This window comes from Rhinichthys klamathensis, unplaced genomic scaffold, assembly GCF_029890125.1.
Source record: "Rhinichthys klamathensis goyatoka isolate OS25496 unplaced genomic scaffold, OSU_Roscu_1.1 h1tg000093l_1, whole genome shotgun sequence".
NCBI classification, from domain to species: domain Eukaryota; kingdom Metazoa; phylum Chordata; class Actinopteri; order Cypriniformes; family Leuciscidae; genus Rhinichthys; species Rhinichthys klamathensis.
Genome location: NW_026606632.1, coordinates 215334 through 240235, shown reverse-complemented (window position 1 = coordinate 240235; position 24902 = coordinate 215334). Strand labels below are relative to the sequence as shown.

General features: G+C 39.2%; 1 protein-coding gene across 1 annotated transcript in view; it reads right to left on the bottom strand.

Moving 5' to 3' along the window:
• Positions 1 to 13638: 13638 nt before the first annotated feature.
• Positions 13639 to 24902, bottom strand: part of vwa8 (von Willebrand factor A domain containing 8) — a 120221-nt gene continuing 108957 nt past the window's right edge. Inside the window, exons 41-45 of the mRNA XM_056252183.1 lie at positions 23125 to 23250; positions 21080 to 21238; positions 17504 to 17602; positions 14781 to 15019; positions 13639 to 14027 (exon numbers count right to left, since the gene is read on the bottom strand). Coding sequence (XP_056108158.1) covers positions 13919 to 14027; positions 14781 to 15019; positions 17504 to 17602; positions 21080 to 21238; positions 23125 to 23250 — 732 coding nt within the window. The 3' untranslated portion in view covers positions 13639 to 13918. The remainder of the gene's footprint in view (positions 14028 to 14780; positions 15020 to 17503; positions 17603 to 21079; positions 21239 to 23124; positions 23251 to 24902) is intronic.

The following is a 24902-nucleotide window of genomic DNA, read 5'->3' as shown; positions in this document are numbered from 1 at the left end:
CAGTTCAGTTTTCATATAATGGTGTCAATGCAGGCAGATCAATATTATTGTAATATTATTGTTGAATATTAAGTGTCCCAAACTAAGCAAGCCAAAAGCCAAAGGCGACAGTGGCAAGGAACCGAAACTACATCAGATGACAGAACAATCTGCATTATTGCCTTTACAAGATTCACACAGATGGTGTTCATGCAAAACAAAACAACATAAAACAAACAAACAAAAAACACAACAAAATATAATTAAATAAAACATAAAACAAAACATTTTCAAGAACAGGAGAAACAAGCAAGTTTCTAAAAATGTTTGTCTAAACTTTTGACTCTGTTGTACATAGCGTGTTGTCGGGTCACATCTTCTACAAAAACAAAAAAACAAAGGAATGAAAAACAAAACAACAAAAAATTAAGATCATGAAATACAATTATGTTTCTAACAAATACGTTTGCCTAAACTTTTGAGTTATAGCGTGTTGTTGTCGGGTCACCCGGGGGTCTTTTACAAAAAAAAAAAAAAAAAAAACTAAATGTTTTAAGATCATGATAAACAAACAAAAAACAAATAAGTTAGCCTAAACCTTTGACTGTTGTAGTGTGTTGTGTTCTACAGCACAAATCAAATGATGAAATGTGACCATTCATTTGCATCACTGTAAGGCCAGTATATGCAGCTGTGGGACACACACACACACACACACACACACACACACACACACACACACACACACACACACACACACACACACACACACACACACACACACAGGAACTGAATGTCCTGCTAAAGTAATCAGCAACCCTCACACACTGTAAAGTACAACACATCCTCCAAACACAGGGCGTCACACCCATCTGAGATAATCCAGTGACGGAAGAACACAAGAATGGAGAGCAGGAATCACTGAATCAGCTGGAGAAATATAATATCTAATCAAACATACTTTAATGGGACAGTTCACACAAAACATTGTTTACTCGCACATGTCATTCCAAACATGTATGACCTTCTTTCTTGCATGGACACAAATGAGAAATTTGGAAGAATCATCACGCAGCTTTTTCATTCAACAATCTTTCAGGATTTCAATGCAAAGTAGGCCTACATAATGACAGAAACTTCATTTTTGTTTAAACTACTCCATTATTCAACTAAATATGAAAGAGTGAATAACGAATAACCATAAGGCTGATAGAACGTTGCTAAGAAGATTTAGAGACCAAGTTAGACTCAGTCCAAGACATCTGGACATGTTTGCGTCCCATGTGACAGCAGCGCTTGTGAGAGTTGCAGTGTTTTGGCAGAGGGAACCGCAGGACTGAGGAATCTGCAGCGCTGATCTGAGAAACAAAAGAGAAGAAGATCCGATGTCCGGTCTTATCCATCATGCACACTGAACCCTTGGCACCTTGTTGGACTTGATGAAATAAAACAGAGAGTATTTAAAGAAGTGTTAATGGCAGTCTAGTTCTGCTGGACATAGTTACTAAGGACAGAGTGTGTTTCAGAGGGTCTGTTCATAACCGCCAGCTGAGATGGGTGCAAAAAGGAATATTTTTAATGTTCATAAATCCTGCTGGCAGTTTCTGGTGGATTAATTGGGTAGTAATGACAGCTCTATGTTAAAGCCCACCTGATGAGCGCACACACACACACACACACACACACACACACACACACACACACACACACACACACACACACACACACACACACACACACACACACACACACACACACACACACACTCGTGATCCTGACCCAACAGCCATGACAGATATAGTCAGCGCTGACACATCTCCTTTATCCCCAAACACCTGGCCTCCTACTTTCCCATGGAAACCCCCCTACATGACCCTTTCCCAAGAATCCCTTGTCTGATAATGGAAAATAAGACAACAGCTGACAGACTGACAACAGAACACAAATTCCCAAATTCCCGTCATCACGTTGTTGCAGTTCTGGATGGTGTTTGTGTGATTCTTTAAGCTGCTCTTTTCCATATAGGCCTACCAGAAGTTCATAATGACTATGTCACCATAAAAAAATAGTCTATATAGCTTCTGAAGTCATACTGTAGCTTTGTGTGAGGAAAACACGTCATAATCATTTGTGTTCATGTTCAGATTTTAAAATGGTTTCTTCAAAAATCCCCCGTTTCAGTTCCATACACAAACAACAGCATACAGTTTGGAATTACACAAAGGTGAGTAAATAATGACCGAATTTTTATGTGTGAGGCAACCTTCACTCAAATGAGCACACGGAGAGCAGGCCCTGACCCACACTGATCGTTCTTAAAGGAAATGTGTAACTAACTAATATGCAGAACTAACCTGCAGCGCATTAGAAACACAGATTAACAACACAGAGCAACGGATTATAGGTGACTCTGTAACGCACCCAAAACTGAAGGACATTGCATCTTCACAGAAATATCCACAGCAAAGCAAAAACATTTTCAGGTGGGATCTGTTTGCAATTATGTCGCTAGTAATTCAAAAATGATTTAGTTAATCTTGAAGCACGACAAAAATTAACACAAGCTCAATGGAAAAACGTATTTTTGTAAAACTCCAAACAACATACCTATACACACAATTCACTGGATTTTCCAGATGATATGAAACTAGTGGCAGATTATCGATTGATTAATAAAGACTTATTTTGCATGTTTACATCACATGACCGGCTCCACTGGCGTCTTTACTGATGTAGTAAGCTTGCGCGGTAGCTCACCTGGGTTGAATTTTAAATAATATACACAGTTTTCAATTATAGTCTTTTAACAAAGCGTCTGAAATAATAAACTAAGTGTAATGTAGTGTTGACACAAATATTGCTTTTTCGATACATATCGATACTGAAATATCTGCTTCCAATGCTCATTTCCCACAGAACAGATACACGATACCAGCTGCGCTTTCTCGCTCTCTCATCTCTCCGACAGTGAGTTTACACACAAACCCGCCTCCTGGATACAGGGCTTGAATTTCGGTGTGAGATTGTGCGTATTGCGCATAATTTTACTCATTCTTGCAGATTTTGGGCTCAAACCCAAAGTGCGCACACATAAATACGGCTCTCACGCTACTTATTGTGCTTAAAGAGTCAAATACACGCAAAATAATGTCAAAATGCCAGTCTTGGTGAGTATTCATATAAACACAGTAACGTTTTAAGAACGTAAACACGCATGTGTAACAGTATAATGGATCCGTGCATCAGGATTTAAAGTGACAGCAGCCTAATATACCTGCTGCCAAATTATGAGATAATATTTAAAATCTACACTCACCTAAAGCATTATTAGGAACACCATACTAATACTGTGTTTGCCTTCAGAACTGCCTTAATTCTACGTGGCATTGATTCAACAAGGTGCTGAAAGCATTCTTAAGAAATGTTGGCCCATATTGATAGGATAGCATCTTGCAGTTGATGGAGATTTGTGGGATGCACATCCAGGGCACGAAGCTCCCGTTCCACCACATCCCAAAGAAGCTCTATTGGGTTGAGATCTGGTGACTGTGGGGGCCATTTTAGTACAGTGAACTCATTGTCATGTTCAAGAAACCAATTTGAAAAGATTCGAGCTTTGTGACATGGTGCATTATCCTGCTGGAAGTAGCCATCAGAGGATGGGTACATGGTGGCCATAAAGGGATGGACATGGTCAGAAACAATGCTCAGGTAGGCCGTGGCATTTAAACGATGCCCAATTGGCACTAAGGGGCCTAAAGTGATCCAAGAAAACATCCCCCACACCATTACACCACCACCACCAGCCTGCACAGTGGTAACAAGGCATGATGGATCCATGTTCTCATTCTGTTTACGCCAAATTCTGACTCTACCATCTGAATGTCTCAACAGAAATCGAGACTCATCAGACCAGGCAACATTTTTCCAGTCTTCAACTGTCCAATTTTGGTGAGCTCTTGCAAATTGTAGCCTCTTTTTCCTATTTGTAGTGGAGATGAGTGGTACCCGGTGGGGTCTTCTGCTGTTGTAGCCCATCCGCCTCAAGGTTGTGCGTGTTGTGGCTTCACAAATGCTTTGCTGCATACCTCGGTTGTAACGAGTGGTTATTTCAGTCAAAGTTGCTCTTCTATCAGCTTGAATCAGTCGGCCCATTCTCCTCTGACCTCTAGCATCAACAAGGCATTTTCGCCCACAGGACTGCCGCATACTGGATCTTTTTCCCTTTTCACACCATTCTTTGTAAACCCTAGAAATGGTTGTGCATGAAAATCCCAGTAACTGAGCAGATTGTGAAATACTCAGACCGGCCCGTCTGGCACCAACAACCATGTCATGCTCAAAATTGCTTAAATCACCTTTCTTTCCCATTCTGACATTCAGTTTGGAGTTCAGGAGATTGTCTTGACCAGGACCACACCCCTGAATGCATTGAAGCAACTGCCATGTGATTGGTTGATTAGATAATTGCATTAATGAGAAATTAAACCGGTGTTCCTCATAATCCTTTAGGTGAGTGTATATATGGCAGTTCTCCCCCATGGTATCGGTGTCAAAATTGTGGCCAGTGAAAATGCAGAGTACAGTGGCTGGTGAGCAAAAAAGCTAACGTCAAGCCATGAATTCAACAACCAGATTCACGTTCATCTGTTTCAGATAAATCTGAATGTGCGTTTCACTTTAAAAGTCAAGCCACTTTTATTTATTTTATGCTTTACACAATAAATAGTGTCAGTGTACTAAAAAAGTGTTGCAAAATGCAACGTAATATCATACTGCAGAAATGACGCCACAAGCATGTTTTCCCAATGAGCCCGGGTTGACAAATATGAAGTGGAGAGAGACACCCTTTTAAGTGACCTTCCTCTTTCCATCCCGATGTCCAGTATCAACCGCATCAGGAAGCTTGTTAGCACACAGACACACGTGAGCCTGACTAGCCTCATCAAAAAACGGGAACAACACACTCACACACGCCCGTTTGTTAACTAAATGGGAGTGTGCGTTTATTAGCACACTCCCATTTAGTGTGCAAGTGCAATACAGAGTAGCTGTAAATAGAAGACTGTGTTCATGCAGAGGTCACATATCTCCAGGGCATGAGTGTGTGATGAGTTTGATCATTGCACAACTAGTGTATCCAGGACAGATCAGTCCACACCTCCTCCTCTACATGAAAAACTGCACCCGAAGGAACAAATAAATAGCACATACAACATTCATGAAGCAAATCCATTGTAGTTATGCTTCAAAATAACTGTGTTCTGCTGGGAAAATGACAGAAGGAGAACCAGAGAGTGACATCACAACAGATTACAGGGGGTTATTTGAGGCGCAGGTGTTTTGACATCTGCTCGAGTCTACATGGAAGATATTAGGACTTCATGTCATTGCCTGAACAAAAAGCTCTGCATGAATAGCTACATATCACAGGGAAAAAAAGAAAAAAGATTCCCACAGCTTTCAGCACACTTCTGAGAAGTCTAGACGCTTTATCTTATCATTGTGTTCAAGCACTAGGTCAGATGACATGCACAGGTCAGGTGGAGGTGAATCCGTCCCCTTCAGCAGAGCACAGCAGTCAGCGGATGTTAACAACGGATGTTCCTATCAGCTTTAGCACTGATTTGATATTTTCACCAAAACCCCTTCAAAAAACAGATGCAACCTGTTGCTCTTTTCCACATACGTACACTATCGTTCAAAAGTGGGGTCTGTAAGATTGTGTATTAAAGAAATGAATACTTTTATTTAGCCAGGACAAATTAAATCGACATTTATAATATTGATACAAGATTTCTATTTCTTTATATTCATCAATGAATCCTGAAAAAATGTTTCCACAAAAATATTAAGAATCAACAGTTTTCAACATGATATTAATAATGCATGAGCGGCAAATTAGTATATTAGAATGATTTCTGAAGGATCATGTTATGCTAAAACTACTTTTTGAAATGTTGAAATAGAAAAGATATTGTAAATGATAATATTACTGTTTTTAACTTTATTTTTAATCAAATAAATTAAGCCTTTGTGAGCAAAAGAGACTTTTGAAAACATTTTGAACGGCAGTATATTTTTGAGGAAAATGTGTGGAATGGATTTAAATACTGTAAAATGTTTTAAATGGAGTTGAGAGCACTATACTTTTATTGGTAGCTGAAGACACAATTAAAATAGCTATAAATACCTGAACAGTTACACTTTATTTTAAGATGAAGTTACATTGTACTTACTCAAATAAGTACTGAGTAATATTAATTAACTACAGGAACGTACTATAGAGTTACGGTTAGGGTTTGGTTTAGCTGTTTAAAGCGCATGCACAATATCAGACACAATATCTCATTTCAAAAACCTAGTGTTGTGACAATATTTTACTGGAGTAAGGTAAATGTCAAGTACTTCTCACTGATGTTTCAGTTGTTATTTCAGTATAGTGCAACAGAGAAATGTTCATTGTTTCAAGAGGTTAGCGATGAAAGAGGTGCAAGGACCAAAATAAACTTCATGGGTCACCAAAAACAAAGCAAAAATTATAAAAAATGCAATTTCAGATTAGGCACTTAAAATAGCACAGGCAGAAAGAAACAAAGAAACACTTTCTGTGCCCCTAACAGTAAGCAGTTCAGAGTTCATTTTACACACACTGTTTATTTGATGTGTTAACATGTATTCATCACACCACTCTACATCCAAAAAACAGACCACATCAAAATCAAAAGATATCAGGAAGACAATGATACACAAGTTCAGCAGCAATTAACAAGTCAAACTTAATTTATGACCTTCAGCGGCTGTAATCGTCAGTCATTACATTGTTTTTACAAGACATGTTGGAAGTTTCAAAATAAAATGAGTCTTTATGATTAGTAAATGAGGCCTGTGTGGGTGAATGAAGAGCGATGTTTCATTTATTGTCTTGGCACGACGCCATTTCAGTGAAGAATGCGATAGCAGCACGCACTTTCAAGCGATCCGCCCATGTGTGAACATGCATGTGTTAAAGAGATATTACACCTAAAAATGAAAATTTATTGTTAATTTACTCATCCTCAGGCCATCCATGTAAGTATCTTTTTTTCTTCAGTTAAACAGTAAAGAATATTTTTTCAGCAGAAAACGTAGTCCTTATGATTTATATTATGCAAGTCAATGGCTGCCGTCACTTTGAGTCAAAAAAACATACAGGCAAAACAAAATGAATATCCTGATGGTTCATTGAGGTCTTATGAAGCAAAACGATTTGTCTGTGCAAGAAACTGAACATTATTTACAACATTATTACCTGTAATCCACAGCCTCTGCAAACGGTCCTGAGCACGTTCACAGGAGTCTGGAGAATAACGGTTTCGGTTAAAAGTCTTCTTTACTGTTCTACTGAAGAAAAACAAGTGTTCAGTCTACATCTTGGATAGCCTGAGGGTGAGTAAATTAACAAAAATTAATTTTGGGGCAAACTATCCCTTTAAGTACGCAGCAGCTCAGTAGGTCAACATTCAGTTGGACATTCCCGCTGGCTTTCCAAAGTTCAACTCCTCATGCCGGCCAGATTCTATAAATTACAGCTCCACTTTCTCCTCGGAAACATCTCGGGAGTGTGGCGTAACCGGAGCCGGCGGCTGGATTCCTCAGCTGCGTGCGAGAGGCAGGGTGGCAGCGCCAGGCGTCGGCGGGTCCAGGGGACAGGAAGGAAAAACACTGTTGACATAGATGGAGCACTTGGAAGGCGTCTCGGAGAAGCGCGTGCAGTCAGTTGGACAACATTCAACACGCAAAACTGCTAACATGGGCCTGGTACAGAGCAGAGGTCAAATAAGACAGGAAGTCCAGAGAGAGAAAAAAAACCAAATCTCCCTCAAGATGACTCACAAACACAGGATACACAGAAGGCTATACTTTTCTGCAGTAAATATCCTCGTCTTTGTGTGCTGAAAACGCAAACTTTATGTTCTTTTGACCTCTGGATTGGGTATTTCTGTGAGCCGTTGTTTTTCCTTTAAAGTTTCTCACAGCTCTGTGTCAGCGAAGCCGAGTGTCAGGCCTGTCAGAGGTCTCAAATACATTTTCATTTGCGCTCATTTGGTTAAAGAGTGATGAGTGTGTAATGGGACGGCTGAGGAATGTGGTGTGGAATTGCACTTGAGGTTCTGGTTTCTCAGGACGGAAAGAGATTTACGAGGAAGTCTTGGGAGATGGTGGTGTGACTCTCTCTTTCCTTCGCTTCAGTCTCAATCCCTCTCATGAGTTACAGGATGTGTGCACTTTACAATGATGTGTTTAGAGGACACTTGGAAAATCCTAACAAACTTGACGAAAGAGTGCCAACTCTTACACAATACACGGCTCTTGAAAACAAAACAGGTTACACACCTCGTGTTCTATTAATACACTCTTAACCACAACAGCTGGGCATTTTGAGTGATATAATTACGCAACATTATGAATGTTGTTAATACTATTTTGTACAAATGTTACATTATTTTGTACTATATAATAATACGATATAGGTTACACTTCAATGAACTACATGTACTTACTATAGGTTAGGAATGGGGTTTGATTTAGGGTTAGTTGCGTGTAATTATGCATAAATTATAGTTATTACTACAGTAACTGCATGTAACGTATGGAGGACCAAGTCTACCATATTTAAAAATAAATACAGAAATAAATAAATGCTCAATAAATAAATAAGCATACAATTAATTGCCCCAAAAAATACAATAAACAAATAAATGTAGGTAGAAATTAAATTATACAGTGAGACATAAATGTATATATCTCTTTTAATTAGCTTCTTTATTTATTCACCTTTGTAATAATTACCTTATTTATTTATTGTCCATTATAATCTTCAACTTTATTTATTAATTACTTATTTTTTTAAGTATTTATTTATGTGCATGTTATAATATTTTTGTCTGTTTTATTCTTCCTTTGTATTTTTTTACCCTATTTATTTCTTCAATGCTATTTATTTCTGCCTGTCGTTTCTACATTTCTGTATGCATTTCTGCCTCATTATGCAAATGAGGAGGGGCTGTGTCTTAAGGGGTCAACTTCTGCCCATTGGTTGGTTAGCATTTTACTGCATCGGTCGAATCTACATGCCACCGGCCGCGATTTTTTTTTTTTGCAGGGTGGTAGGGGAAGACTCATTAATATTCATTAGGGAACTCATCCCTGATTGTCAATTTAAAAGATAGATTTTAAAGTCAAGAAAGTCGCAGTTTGATGTAAAACTGTTGAGGTATAAGACTGTGAAAATACGTAGGGGAGAGTGGGGTAAAGTGAGACATTTTTTACATTTGCTCTCCTCTAAGCGAGCTAAAATTATATATCAGTAAAATTTACACATTTCCCATTAATTCAGGATGTTTCCTAGCAATGGAAATTATCAGAATGTATTCAGGACGAAGGGCAGTGAAAATATGATTGTTTTTTAAAAAGTGGTCTTGTGTCTCACTTTACCCCAGCTTAGGGGTAAACTGAGACAGACCAGAGAAATCAAAGGGGTAAAGTGAACCAGCGGGGGGTAAACTGATCCACTTACTTTTTATCAGAGCCCTGGCTCCCTGGAAAGCAAACGACTGGTATCAGTCAGGAGTGAGTATGGGTGTGGTTACAAGGAGACAAGTGATCTCGACAAATGCCTCCAACCTAGGTTGGGGGACCCTTTACAAGGGCAGGCTCGTCTCTGGCCTATGGTCAAGCCTGGAGAAGCGCCTACATATAAACTGTCTAGAGATGAGAGCAGTCGCTCTATCGCTGAAAGCCTTTCTCCCGTACTTAAAAGGCCACCACATCCTGGTCCGGACGGACAACATTGCAGTGGTGTCCTATATAAATCGCTAGGGCTGTCTCAGGTCAAACAACCTGCATGCCATAGCCAAAAACCTCATCTTATGGGCTCAGCACAACCTGTGCTCCCCAAGGGCGGCGCATGTGCCAGCCATCCTGAACCAGGGTGCGGATATGTTATCCAGAGACAATGTTCCCCCAGGGGAATGGTGTCTTCACCCACAGACGGTTCAGCTAATATGGAGCATCTTCGGCGAGGCAGAGGTCGACCTCTTCGCCTCAGAAGACAACGCTCATTGCCGAATATTTTTCTCAATCGTGCTTGCCCACGATTGGCCGAGCCGCCCGCTGTATGCATTTCCTCCAGTCACGATGTTACCACAGGTCATCGAACGGATCAGGGAGAGCAAGTGCGCAATGCTACTAATAGCACCTCTCTGCAAGACCCAGTCATGGTTCTCTGTGCTGATACAGCTGCTGGAAACAGCCCCATGGCCGGTTCGGCTGAGGAGAAACCACCTCACGCAGGCAAACCGATTAATCTGCCGTCCCCGTCCCGACTTGTGGGACCTTTATGTATGGCCCCTCAACGGATACCCGGGTGTCTCCCGGAAAGGGTGCTGAAAACGATCACTGAGGCAAGAGCGCCGTCAACTAGACGCCTCTACGCTCAGAAACGGGTGGTATTTTCTGGCTGGTGCGCTGCACGGAGCCTGGACCCCTATTTGTGCGAAGTATTGAGTATACTCGCCTTCTTACAAGGGCGTTTGGACGCGGGTCGTACCCCCTCCACGTTCAAAGTGTATGTGGCTTTGATCAGGGGATCGCTTCAGTCGACTACCTTTGGCTGAACTGGCCAATGTAAAGGCTTAGGCCACACCCATTCTGGAGGGCTCTGACACGCCAGGGCGCGAAGCAGCCTTATTGGTTCTTGCGTCTGAGCCGCCTCGCCATAGGTTTGTGCAGTTGCCGCAGCACATCCAATGACTGCACTAGCCGTTCATCTGTGTCTGCTGTGCAGCTGCACTGCGTTTTTAAAATTTTGGCTTCAATATTCCACATTTTTAAAACAGGGCTCCTCCTCCTCAATATCTTGTCAGGCTTGTCAATATTTCTATCCCTTGCAGCTGCTCTTATAGACTTCGTTCCTTCCTTGACCTCAGCGGCTGCACTCTCCATCTCCTCGAGGGTTTTTTTTCCCCAGGTTGTCTTCCTGGTGTATTACCTTGGCATGATGGCTTTTCTACAATATTTATGACATTAAAAAATAAAACATATGTAATGTAATATTACATTAAAATATGTTTAAGACTAAACTTAACTTGTGCCTCATGTCTCACTTTACCCCACAGCATTTGTCTCACTTTACCCCACTGCCACATTTTAGAAAAAAACGATCTCTCTTAGTAATTCAGGATACTTTTCAGCTAGCATCATCACATGGTTTTATATGTTAATAGTTCATCAACATGTATGATATAAGTTTTTCTACCTGAATCAATTGGCACAACAGTTGATAGCAAGAAAATTTACTTTTACATGCAAAAAAAATATTTTTGTGAAAAAAACATGCTTATCACAGCATCATGAGGTCCTCTCCTTCATGGCCAAGGGGAAATGGGATGGGCTTGAAAACATAATGGTCACATGACCACAAATGTGTTCCGTTGACTAGATACAGGGGGTGTCTCACATTACCCCGCTCTCCCCTAATTAAAAAGACTACAAACCCAAAAGGCGCACATTTTCTCTCAATGAATGAAGCTAACTTTACTGAAGCTAACGTCTGTCATTTGTTCTATAGTCTTACGTTATAATCGTAACGTTACGCCGTCATGCCTGAGTGTTTTGCACCAGACTGCACACACACGAGCAGCGGATCTCGCTCGTTGTTTCGCTTCCCGGGAGATGTAGTTCATTGAGCGATTTTCACATAAAACTAAATGTCACTCTTCTGTTTTATGACAAACTGCGACTTTCTTGACTTTCATAATTATCTTTTAAATTGACAAACATCATATGTGTAATTCAGGGCACAGTTCAGACGGAATAAAAAGATAAGTTGTCTCTCGCCATTGACTACCATACATATTTTTTCCGAAATAAGGTCCCATGAGCCGGAAGCGGAGGGGAGGGGAGGGGCTTAGGCTCTCTATGGGCAGAAGTTGACCCCTTAAGACACAGCCCCTCCTCATTTGCATAATAAGGCAGAACTGCATACAGAAATGTAGAAACGACAGGCAGAAATAAATAGCATTGAAGAAATAAATAGGGTAAAAAAAATACAAAGGAAGAATAAAACAGACAAAAATATTATAACATGCACATAAATAAATACTTAAAAAAATAAGTAATTAATAAATAAAGTTGAAGATTATAATGGACAATAAATAAATAAGGTAATTATTACAAAGGTGAATAAATAAAGAAGCTAATTAAAAGAGATATATACATTTATGTCTCACTGTATAATTTAATTTCTACCTACATTTATTTGTTTATTGTATTTTTTGGGGCAATTAATTGTATGCTTATTTATTTATTGAGCATTTATTTATTTCTGTATTTATTTTTAAATATGGTAGAGTTGGTCCTCCATACATGTAACGTACATCAATGACACTGTAAAATAAAGTGTTACACAATAGTATATAATATTTTGTCATTTGAATATTGCATGTATTTAAATGTTAAACCAGCGCACTCACTTGATAGACCAGTCTTAACACAGCATGGATAGCCATTTAGACATGATTATGTCAATAGCTTACAGAATATGTTAAGACAACAGACAGACTAATATTGTAGAATATTGTAGACGGTTCAGTCCTGATGCATCACATCATTGTGATTTCTGGCCACATGCCATTGTCCATGACCACAGGTTCTTGTGCAAGTTGGAAGTGCCACTGTCGAGTCCAACTGCCATTAATTTAAGCTGGTAATAGTTAGTTATACTAGTGTTTTCGCAGTTTACACTATTAAAACCAGCCATTTTGCAGGATGTTTTGCCACTCTGTACGGCCGAGGGGAAAGTGGCGTCAATACATAGCCTCTATTGTGACTATGGATTTGTTTGCAGTATAGTCCATCAGCAAAGCAGTGGCCTTGTGACTGAGGGCGTATTGAGGGCAGACAGAAGTCGGGGTTTGTCCGTAGAGACTATGAAATCTCTCGTCTCAGGTGAAAACAGACCAAAACCAGAGGATCCGCATAGAAACTGACATGTCCATGTCACAAAAAATACATCTGAAAAGATACATTTTGCTTCCATTTTAAAAGTGTAGGTTTTTTATTAAACAAAACAAACAACACAAAACTAAAATAAAATAATTCATATTAATTTAATCAAAATTTTAATTGTGATTGTGACGATGTTTTAATTGTGACCACATTTACATTTTACTTTTGAGTTTTTGTAATTCACAGGTTCCCATTTCCCATTATTGTCATTCAGATTTTGCTGAAAAATATTTGAGATATTTTAAATCAGCATACATGAATGGCAGTTATGTTTTACTTTATGTATGTATGTATGTATTTTCACTGTTTTTTGGACATTTAACTCTCGAGAATAAATGTTGTAATTACATTTAATCTCAATGGGGATTATCATACCTGTCATTAAGTTTTTTACTGTATTAAAATATACTGTTATACAATAATTATTATTTTTTAAATCAGCAAACATAAACATCAGTAATGTTTTACCATATTTATGTATTTGTTTCAGTTTTTATGTACATTTTACTGTACATAAAAAGAGTTTAGTAATTCCATTTTATTTCAATTGGGATTCAAATTTTTTTTAACAATTATTTTTTAAATGAGCATACATGAACTTCAGCAGTTTAATTATTTTTCATTTTTTGGAGTAACTCCATTACAATGAATGTCAGTACAACCTAGAATCATCTTATGACGTATTAATACATATTTTATTACACTGCAAGAATGAATGGTAATGAAAATTCAGGGAGAAAATGTGCTTAATATAAATTAAAAAAGAATAATGCCTTATTTCTTTCTTTTGATTTTCCAGTGACATGTTTTCATTCCGCCTGGATGCAGAGATCGCTGCGTGTCATCAGTGACATGGCAGGTTTGGTGGGATTCACCCAAAAGTGTTCTCCTAGGCACTGGACAGCATGGTGGATGTGAAAATCTGCTGAAGGATTTGAGGGATCTCCTTGGTGTCCATGGCGACAAAAGATCGTCCGGCCGGCAGAGTCCTCTGGAGCCTGGAAGTCGGAGAGAAAGAGAAAAGAGCCCCCCGCATCAAACATTTGCAATGCAAATGAGCTTTTCCTATTCCCCCATAGGAGGGACAATGGCTGTCATTCATGGAGGGGCTTTGATAAGATACAGGGTCTTGGGAAAAGCCTGTTGGTTAAGAGTGACTGAAAGCAAAGTGTCCTTTCACTTAGCTGCCGCCCCTCCCTCCTCACTAATCATTCATTACTGTCATTTAGTCCCTTTAAAAAGAAGGCACATGTTCAGAGAGGACTGCTCTTTAAATCACGGAGGCCATGAAAAGACAGCCTATACGGGACGTGTCCGACCACCACAGCGGCGCCTTCCGCATGCCTTCGAGCTCTCCTTATGTGCCCTCTGTGAGTCAAGACCCGCAAAATCCTTCAAAAAACACGAACAATGTGCCAAAGAGAGCTGAACATGAGCCTATAGACTCTGGTCTTTTATTTGAGAAGAGCCGTACAAATCACACAGGCCACAATAAAGACTTGACACGGCTCCAATGTTAATTACAATTCAAACTCATTATGCTTTATAGTGCCGCCCTAAACATTTGAGACTTTGCACTGCATTTAGCACTGAAATGGGCCTTGTTTTTTTTAGAGACTGACTTTCACTCAAAGGCGTTTCACCGCACGGCAGTTGTCCTGAAATGCCGCTGCCGGTTGTAATCCAGGCTTAACCTTTAACCAAGCACGCTAACGTTTAACACACAACCTGCTGCGGGACATTAACCTCACCTGTCCGCCTGGTCTCCGAGGGAGCCGATGAAGATGGCGAAGGCGTTGACCTGCGGGTCACTGGTGAGGGCTCGTGCGAACCGGTCCGGGCTGATCCCGTAGCGCTCCAGGTTGGCGTCGCTCAACACGATGACGAAATGCTCGTCGGCTTCTTCGCGCGCCAGCTCCTTTACGGCGTGTTCGGTGCCCTCCAGGGTGTAGTCTCCGCTCATGCAGAACTGAGAGTGGGCGTGCATGTTCTGGGACAGAGGCGTACAGCAGAGGAAGAGGTTATAATGCATATTCAGATGCCCAAGAGGACAGGAAAAGGCCATATGCTAAACAGTTTGTGTTAATGCACTTCCTGGAGCGGTAAGCGCACAGATAGCTCACACATCGGGAGTTGATTCTTCACAACATCTCAAAAAACAACATGGAGGAAGGGTTTGAAGACAAATCCCAGAGGATTTTGTGAGACTATAGGGGTGGACGTTTGGTCACTTATGTGGGTCCAGTACTTTTAACCTCTGTCATGATTTCTTCACTTGCAAGAATTCAACCTTTAAAGGGATACTCCACTTTTTTGGAAATAGGCTAATTTTACAACTCCCCCAGAGTTAAACTGTTGAGTTTTACCGTTTTTGAATCCATTCAGCCGATCTCCAGTTCTGGCGGTACCACTTTTAGCATAGCTTAGCATACATCATTGAAGTGGACAAGACCATTAGCATTTCTAAAAAAAAAATGACCAAAGAGTTTCGATATTTTTCCTATTTAAAACTTGACTCTTCTGTAGTTACATCGTGCACTAAGACCGACGGAAAATGTAAAGTTGCGATTTTCTAGGCTGATATGGCTAGGAACTATACTCTCATTCCTGCGTAATAATCAAGAAACTTCACTGCCGTACCATGAGTGCAGCAGGCGTAATGATATGACGCAGCGCCTGAAAATAGTTCCGTTGTGTTGACGGAAGGAGCCTATTTTCAGGCGCTGCGTCATATCATTGCGCCTGCTGCACTCATGGTACGGCAGTGAAGTTTCTTGATTATTACGCAGGAATGAGAGTATAGTTCCTAGCCATATCAGCCTAGAAAATCGCAACTTTACATTTTCCGTCGGTCTTAGTGCACGATGTAACTACAGAAGAGTCAAGTTTTAAATAGGAAAAATATCGAAACTCTTTGGTCATTTTTTTTTTTAGAAATGCTTATGGTCTTGTCCACTTCAATGATGCATGCTAAGCTATGCTAAAAGTGGTACCGCCAGAACCGGAGATCGGCTGAATGGATTCAAAAACGGTAAAACTCAACACTTTAACTCTGGGGGAGTTGTAAAATTAGCCTATTTCCCAAAAAAGTGGAGTATCCCTTTAAGCTTTTATTTGGATGGAAAACTGCAGTTTCTTTAAAAAACAGGATTACAGGCTTTCGATTTTAGTTCGCTTGACAGTATTGCGCAAAACAACATTAGAGACGTGAAAAAAATATACACGGTTTATTATGAAACGGTGGCAGGACAGAACACTGTACAGCTTCAAAAAATACAATTTCTTTTTTTTGATTTCCTAATGCCAACAGCCCAAAGTATACTTTGTTTTTTACTTGTACAATAGGGAAAGTATTGAAGCTTGTTTCCGGCACAGAATAAATATTTTAAAAGATAATTGCGACTCTGACTTTATAACACACAATTGCGAGTTTTTCTGACATCTTTTCTCAGAATAGTAAGATATAAACTTAGAGTTAAAATCCAATTATAAGGGAAAAAATTGTTTATATCTCAATAGTTAAAATAGTTTATATCTCACAATTCGAACTTTATATCTCCCAATTGCGTGTTATAAAGTCAGAATTGCAAGATATAAACATGCAAGAATTTTATTTTTTCTGAGAAAAAAAATACTTTATATCACGCAATTTTGACTTTATAACACGCAATTGCGACTTTATATCACGCAAATCGGAGATTAAAGTCCGAATTGTGAGAAAAAAAGTCTGAATTGTGAGATGAAAAGTCGCAATTACCTTTTTTATTTTTCATTCTGTGGCGGAAACAAGCTTCCATAGGTACACTTCCATACAGTGTACGTGATGTAAATTTCATCATCAGCATCGTATGCGCACAGCCTGATTTTTCTAACTGCACAATGGCACATGCGTTTTGAATTTCTTTTTGTTGCACTCATTAGTTTGGCCTGTGTCATTATTTTGTGGAGAGAAATAGTGCAAACACTGGACAAGGATGAAACTGTGTCGACTACCTGTGTTTTTGCACGTTATAAAACGGAGTATACTTTGAAAGACTATTGTTCAGCTTGAGCGCGTTCAAAATATAAGATTGTTTTCAGAGAACAAAAAGGTCTAAAGGTAAAGTGTGAATTTGCCAATAGTTGAAATGATCTTTTGCAGTGACAGCTGTAATCAGACAACTGTTTTAAAACACCAGGGGGCTGAAATATAACTAGTAGCACTTTGCTTTGGAAATAAAGGCGATTGTTTCTTTTTTGAAGGCCCCGATCCGGCTGCAGTCGTGCGTCAGTGAATCCCAGTGACCATCCCTGCAGTCTCATGTCTGAGAATTTATGCTCGACTTTCTTCCTGATGTGGTCACATAAGACAATAGGAGGAATTCTAGGAGAAACGCTGGCTACTACGTCAGCACAAGTGAATTCATAAGAGCATAGATTTCAAAACAAAAAAAGGAAATGAGGTCACACCCGCATTACAGAGGCATTACTGTACCTTCAAAACCTTCAGCCTCTCCTTGTTGTTCTTGGGCACTTTGTCACATCTGACCAGTTCTATGTCAAAACTGTCTCCGGAGTGTCCCACAATATCATACTACAGAGGAAAAAAAACAGGAAGGGGGAGAAGGGTCAGTCCACGCTGCCAAGAACATAACAAGCACACAAACAATGCTGAATATAAACACTCGTCAAGAAAAGGTTTTTACAAGTGCACCTCAATAATGTAATACAAAACAAAAAGACAGAAGATGATGTAAATCAGCTATACTGACAAAGATGATGCTATTTTGAGTTACACTCATGAATAGTCAATCAAAGGAAGTCTCATAATAAAATCTAGTCCAGTGAAGCAAGGTTCTTTGCCAACAATGCAACAGTTGATGACACTGACAGTCTTAAATACATCATATTCCATTACGTCAATACATCTTCAGTATACTTTCGGCTGGTCGTCTAGTCTCTGCTTCAAGCAATGCCCACTGATGAATATTGGCTGAAATGACCAGATCAGATTTGACTGGCACACATTATCTGGGAGTCAGAGTGTACTGGTTTTCCTCTGTCTACCACATAAGGTTCTTGGCCAGAAAATGTGGACCAGACTCTATGCTGATTGTCAAAGGTTTGGCTAAGTGAGACTAAGGGGACACACACTGATGTGTAACATGCAGGGTTAAAGGACAAATGAGAAGAAGAATATGTGTGACACCCGCCTTGAGATCACAGGTGGATGGGTTATCAGGTGCATTTTAATGTAAAGCAGATTATGTAAGTGTCACAGAGGAACAGATATATGACATGCCAGCTGGATGAGCAAACGGCTCGTTTGACAGCCAAGGTGGGGCCATAAAGTCCTATAAAGAAGTGACAGTAAAAATGATACAAAAGATTTCTGTTTCAAATAAATGCTGTGCTTTTGAACTTTGTTCATCAAACAATCCTGAAAAAAAGTTTCATGATTTCCACAAAAATGTTAAGCAGCACAACTGTTTTCAACATTGATAATAATAATAAATGTTTCTTGAGCAGCAATATTATCAGCATATTAGAATGATTTCTGAAGGATCATGTGACACTGAAGACTGAAGTAATGATGTTGAAAATGCAGCTTTGCATTACAGGAAAACATTTGTAAAATATATTCATATGATTGAATTGTTATTTTAAATTGTAGTAATATTACCATTTTGATCAAATAAATGCAGCCTTGGTGAATTTAAGAGACTTCTTTCAAAAACATAAAAAACTAAACCTTACCAAGCCCAAACTTTTCAACGGTAGAGCATCTTGATATTTTTGGCGTATCTTGAACCTTTTCAACCACACAACCATTGCAGCCAAATAAACGGAATATATTCAATCAATATTTGATCAAGTAAATTGTTGAATCACTATTAAATAGATTCATTAATACAGCCAATTCTAAAGAACTGATTCACAACAATTAACTGAATTTATCAGCGCGTTTTTTTTGCAACTGAGATCTAAATCAGAGTTAAAACAACTCTGTCCAAATGCTGTTATATTCCAAATACACAACTTGCACTTGTTTTTATTAAACTTAATGAAAAAATAAACGTGTGATAAAATCATCACAACAGGTTAACTTTACATTGCCAAAAAAGTACTAAAATATATTGCTGTATATCAATACGTAAGCAATGTACTGCCCTAAATGATAGAAACTGTGAAATGTTTCAGTGCTGCATATCCAACCAAATTAGTGCACCATATCCAGCTGTGTTTTCAAATCTCACATATTATCTATATTTATATGGTCCAGCCTCAGATCTGACCTCACACATTTAAAGTGTTAATGCACATTAGAGCAGAACGGGATAATGTGAGGCATTGACACCCGCAGCTGCATGTCTTCCCCCGAACTCCCCGGGATGGAGATAACAGATCATCTTTTGTGCGGGCGCTACAAACCTGCGAGCAGCTCCCAACAAGGGCCGTGATTCACATCTGCCAGCAGCTCAGATGAACAGAGACAGAGCGATGGACAGAGGAAAAAGAGCAACATCAAGTGAAAGAGAGAGATGAGCTGCGAACCACCAATCAACCTAAACCAGCATGGCTTTCTCTATGGCAACCGAGCATGTGGCAGTTTCTGGGGATCCTAGATCATCCTTACTGCCATGGCAACCTCCATAACAGTGTGTCAGCATGTGCGGCGGGGAGATCCCTATTGCTCAGATCAGTTTCCATGGTGCGTTGCCTAGAGGGGGTTTACTGTAAACAGATTTAGCTATTTTTATTGAGTTAGGAAAGTGTTTGTGGTGAAAAGATTGAGATACATGTAGAGACTATATTTGAACTCTGTGGTCAACTTATACCAACAGGAGATGGCCAGCAAAATAAGATTCACTGAGTAGAGGGAAGGTTTTTTTTTTTCTCTCTTCAAATTAAAGGCACTGTCCCAAAATCCAGTGAGCCACCTTGTTGTCTACATAGGCAGCATTCTAGTTGACATGGAACCTTATAAATGACTAATCTATACTGGTGTTAGTTAGTTTAAACTGGTCTAGAAAAAAAAATACTATGGAAGTCAAAGGTGCCAAACAACTGTTTGGTTCCAATCGTTCTTCAAAATATCTTCCTTTGTGTTCAGCAGAAGAAAGAAACTCATACAAGTTTGCAACAACTTGAGGGTGAGTAAATGATGACAGAATTTTCATTTTTGGGTGGAGTATCCCTTTAAGCCCCCCAACCCCCCACTATTAATGAATCAAATTCATTAATAGTGATTCATTTTTTTATTTATTTAGATTGAACCATTTAGTATTGAATGAACAACCATTCAAACATTTAGGGTCTGTAAGATTTAAAAAGAAAAAGAAAAGAAATGAATACTTTTATTCATCAAATATGCATTAAATTGATCACTGTATAGACATTTATAATGTCACATATGATTTCTATTTCAATTAAATACTGTTCTTTTGAACTTTTTATTCATTTAAGAATCCTGAAAAAAATGTATTATGGTTTCCATAAAAACATTAAGCAGCACATCTGTTTTCAACATTGACAATTAAAAAAATGTTTCTTGAGCATCAAATCAGCATATTAGAATGATTTCTGAAGGATCATGTGACACTAAAGACTGGAGTAATGATGCTGAAAACACAGCTTTAACATCACTGGAATAAAGTGCATTTTAAAATATATTACAATAAAAAACTGTTTTTGAATTTTAATATATATTCACAATATTACTTCACAATATTTAATGTTATGTTATATTATGTAATTGCATTTTTGATCAAATAAATGCAGCCTTGGTGAGCATAAGAGACTTCTTTCCCAAACATTAAAAAATATTAGCGACCTCAAACTTTTGAACGGTAGTTTAATTTTATAATCACTGCTTTGTCAGCCATCTTGGAGGTTTTCTTTTCTTTCCTACAAGTTTGAAAAATGCATTATGGATTTGCGATGTGATGGTGATGTGATTGTGATGGTACCTAAGAATTTGGTCAAAAGAAGGAAACTTATGCTGCCTACTTACAGTGTTAAAATGCTGCCAGTGCCTACACAAAGCGGATGGGTGATTGTCAAATCTCACCTTAAACTTGTGCTCGTAGCTCTCCAGAGCCTCCATCACCATACACACGGCCTCCATGGAGCGCTCCAGACGCCCGTCGACGCCATTAAAGCGATACATGCTGCCAGAGACGTCCGCTAGCAGACGCAAACGCTTCGGCTTCTGCTGAGGAGACCCCAACTGCAGCCAGACCAAAGGAAAAACACACTAGTCATCCTCAAATGACCAGACAGATATTTAATTAGGAAAATTATTTAATGCAGTTATATGTGGTTTCTTTAATTGCAGCGTTCTGTTTGCCCAGACTCCTCTTCTGAAAGCCTCATTGGTCAATGAGGTTTTTAATGGATTATACAGGAGCCACATAATATATTAAGGCACCACTGTAAGAACTCAGTAACGTTATTACAATAAATTCAGATTTTAAATATGCGCTTATGGGAAACAGTGTGACCTTCTTGCTGTGAGTGTCTGCTAAACTGGAATTCAGCGATACCAGTAGAAGAAACATTATGAATAGGAAGAAAAGTTTTAGTCAAACATCAAGAAATCTAACAAGAATGCTACATCTTTAAGTTATAGTTTGCCTAAAAAACTAAATTCAGATATTATTTATTTACTTAAAGGCCCTTAATCATGTAAAGCTGCTTGCAGTAAAGCAATCTATTTTATTGTGTGTTTATTTTGTTAATTAGAGGAAACCGCGTGGCACATACAGTATTTGCATATTCATTAAATGCCGCTAAATGTTCGCTAACAGTATACCGCTGAAAAGGTATTTCAAACTTCTTTTTATTTTTAAGAAGAGAACAAAAAAGAACTGCACTGAGAGTATATCAGAGCTTTTAAATTACAAGGTCAATTTAAAAAAAGAAAAGAAAATAGATAGGGTGAATTTACATATCATGCTGACCACAAGATATATGTTAGAAACAGACCAAAATATAAGTAGTTATTTGCTTAAAGGGATACTTCAGGATTTAGCATTAAGCTTTGTATTAGTAGGAAACCTGTAGTATTTTCGAATTACCATGCTTTCCACCCTCATATCCCCCTGAGACGAGAGATTTATGTATTTTTTGTCTGGAAAAAATCCTCCGATGACGCAAAAATCGTCATTTTGCGTCATCAGAGGATTTTTTGGCCAGAGGCTAAAGACTACAGTCAGTAGTAGGGGCTGTCCCGCATGTTCTCAACCCGCCCATAGAGGGTGGGATCTCACTCACAGAATACACACATAGTGTCAGCCATCTTTTTTTGGAAGCTAAGCTAGCAGGCTCTTGTTCTGTGGAGAAAGCCGAGTAGTAGGGGTTACCATCCTCTTTTTCCCGGACATGTCCGGCCGTCGATGTCCGGGATTCAGCTTTTGCTTTCTGCAGTCGCCATTCATTGTTTACATGCACACCTTTTGTTTCAATCTAACTGAATTCATTCCGATTGGTGAATCTGAATGTAGTGTTTACATGAACGCTAAACAAGTGATCGGTTGATGTGCGTTTTAACATTGCTAAGAAAATTCCCGCTCCTCCGTGAGAGATACGAGACCGGTGCGTCTCACAGGTCTCGCTCATCGGTAATCACGCCACCGGCCTCGCGCCGTTCTCCCGCGGCCCTCACTCGTCCTGCTCGCCACAGTAAACATAATGAATGGCGACTGTAGAACGCAAAAGCCGAATCCCGGACATTTTGGGCGATCTCGAAATCCCGGGCAGACTCATCACGGAGACTCACTAGTAGCCTAGACTTGTTGTTTAACTACTGCGCTCTATTACCGGTAGGCGTGGCCTCCTAGGGCAGTGAAGCAAGTGCATTCTGGGAGTTGTTGTCTTTCATCCACATAAGCCAAAAATACATTTTCTGGCTTTTCTCAGTCTAGAAAGCTCCAAATTCAAAAATAATTTCACATTTCTTCTACATAAATGACCCATTTTAAATACACATTCATCTTTCCAGAGGTGAAGTATCCCTTTAAATAACTTTGTGAATTTGTATTGATATGTGTTTGTTTGAGCAGTTAAAGCCCTGTAGGCGTTTGCCACTATTGTTTAGTGAATGTGAGCTCTCACCTCTGGCTCCAGCTCTCCTCTGCGTTTGTAAATGGCCTTCTCTCCTGTTAGGCCGTCAATGATCTTAGCATCGTCCAGCTCGCCCAGAGCCTGATTCCTCAGCCACTGCCTCTCCTTCCCTTTAGCCTGAAACACAAACACCATTTACATCTTTCAAATAAATCGAACTCAAATAGTCTTCTGGTTATAAGCAGACATCTAACAAAATTTTGAGAGGTTCAGCCCAAGCTTTACACTTTAAATGAAGATAAAAACAATTAAGGAAGTTGCATACTGCATCTCATTCGTGACCTTGACCCCCAGCGGGTCCTTGACCTCCTCTGCTTCAAACATGGATCAAACATCAACAAACACCCATAGAAGCACTTCCACATGTGGCTCTCATTATATGAGCGAGCATGTCAGATCTCCACGAAGAACAATGACCCAACACATCACTACTCATCACTCCACACACACGTGAACACAAGCACGTACAAAGACAGACATGCAAGTACACTCAAGTAGCCACATTAACAGACACACACACCTCACCCATTATTGTTAGGTAATAATGAATGCATCACATACGCTCTTGCGAGAGTTTCAGACAGAAGTGTGACAGAAGTTACACTGTAATAAAGAGTCATGAGCTGAAGAAACAGCCCAGAGGATGACGGCACTCCAGGGATTTACTGAATGGATGAGATCATCTGCTCTATTCTGTGTCATATCTCAAGTCTGTGTGAAAAAGAGCTCTAATGCTCCATTTCCACACAAATGCTGCAGTAATTCCACTGACTTCAGACCTGAAAATGACAGAACTGACTTTGTTACAACACAACCTGCCCACAACACACACTATGCTTTTATTTACGGCAGGGATTCCCAAACTTTTTTGTCAGCCGAACCCTATAGACCTAAAAAATTCACTTGAAGTATCAGACTTTAAGTTAATAATTGAATAATTTAACAACAGCAGCAGCAGCAACAAGCAGCACCAGGTAAACAAATAAAAATGTCATATTTTAAGTAAGTTTTTATATTGATTGTTTTTATTATTAATTATCACATTTTTATTATTTAATAAATGATTAGCATTTCAACAATTCACAAAACTCCTGAGTCCTGCAGTTTCTCCATGAACGCCCAGTGGTTCGCAAACCCCAGTTTGGAAATAATTATACATATGCTATGACCGATAACCATAAAATGGTTGTTATTAAAATTCTATACTATTTTGTCAAAATAAATAACAAATAATACACTAACATCAATATAACATTTTAGGCATTATTTAGGCATTATAGTGTACATCATGAAAAATGTATATTAATTATGACACATGCTAAAGATTGGATTTAACAGTGTAGCGGAGTCTCAAGAGAAGCCAGATTATCCCGGAATATTTAATATTATCCCCCAATACAGTAAAACTGCACATTTTAGAGTGGCCTTTTATTGTGGCCAGCCTAAGGCACACCTGTGCAATAATCATGCTGTCTAATCAGCATCTTGATATGCCACACCTGTGAGGTGGATGGATTAGCTCGGCAAAGAAGAAGTGCTCACTAAAACAAATTTAGACAGATTTGTGAACAATATTTGAGAGAAATAGGCCTTTATATGAAAAGTCTTAGATCTTTGAGTTCAGCTCATGAAAAATAGGGGCAAAAAACAAAAGTGTTGCGTTTATAATTTTGTTCAGTGTACAATGTTATGATAAACTATATGCCTTTCTCTACTGACGTTCTGAGTTGTTAAAGCATTTCTAAGAATGCAGAAGGCATCTGTCCAAG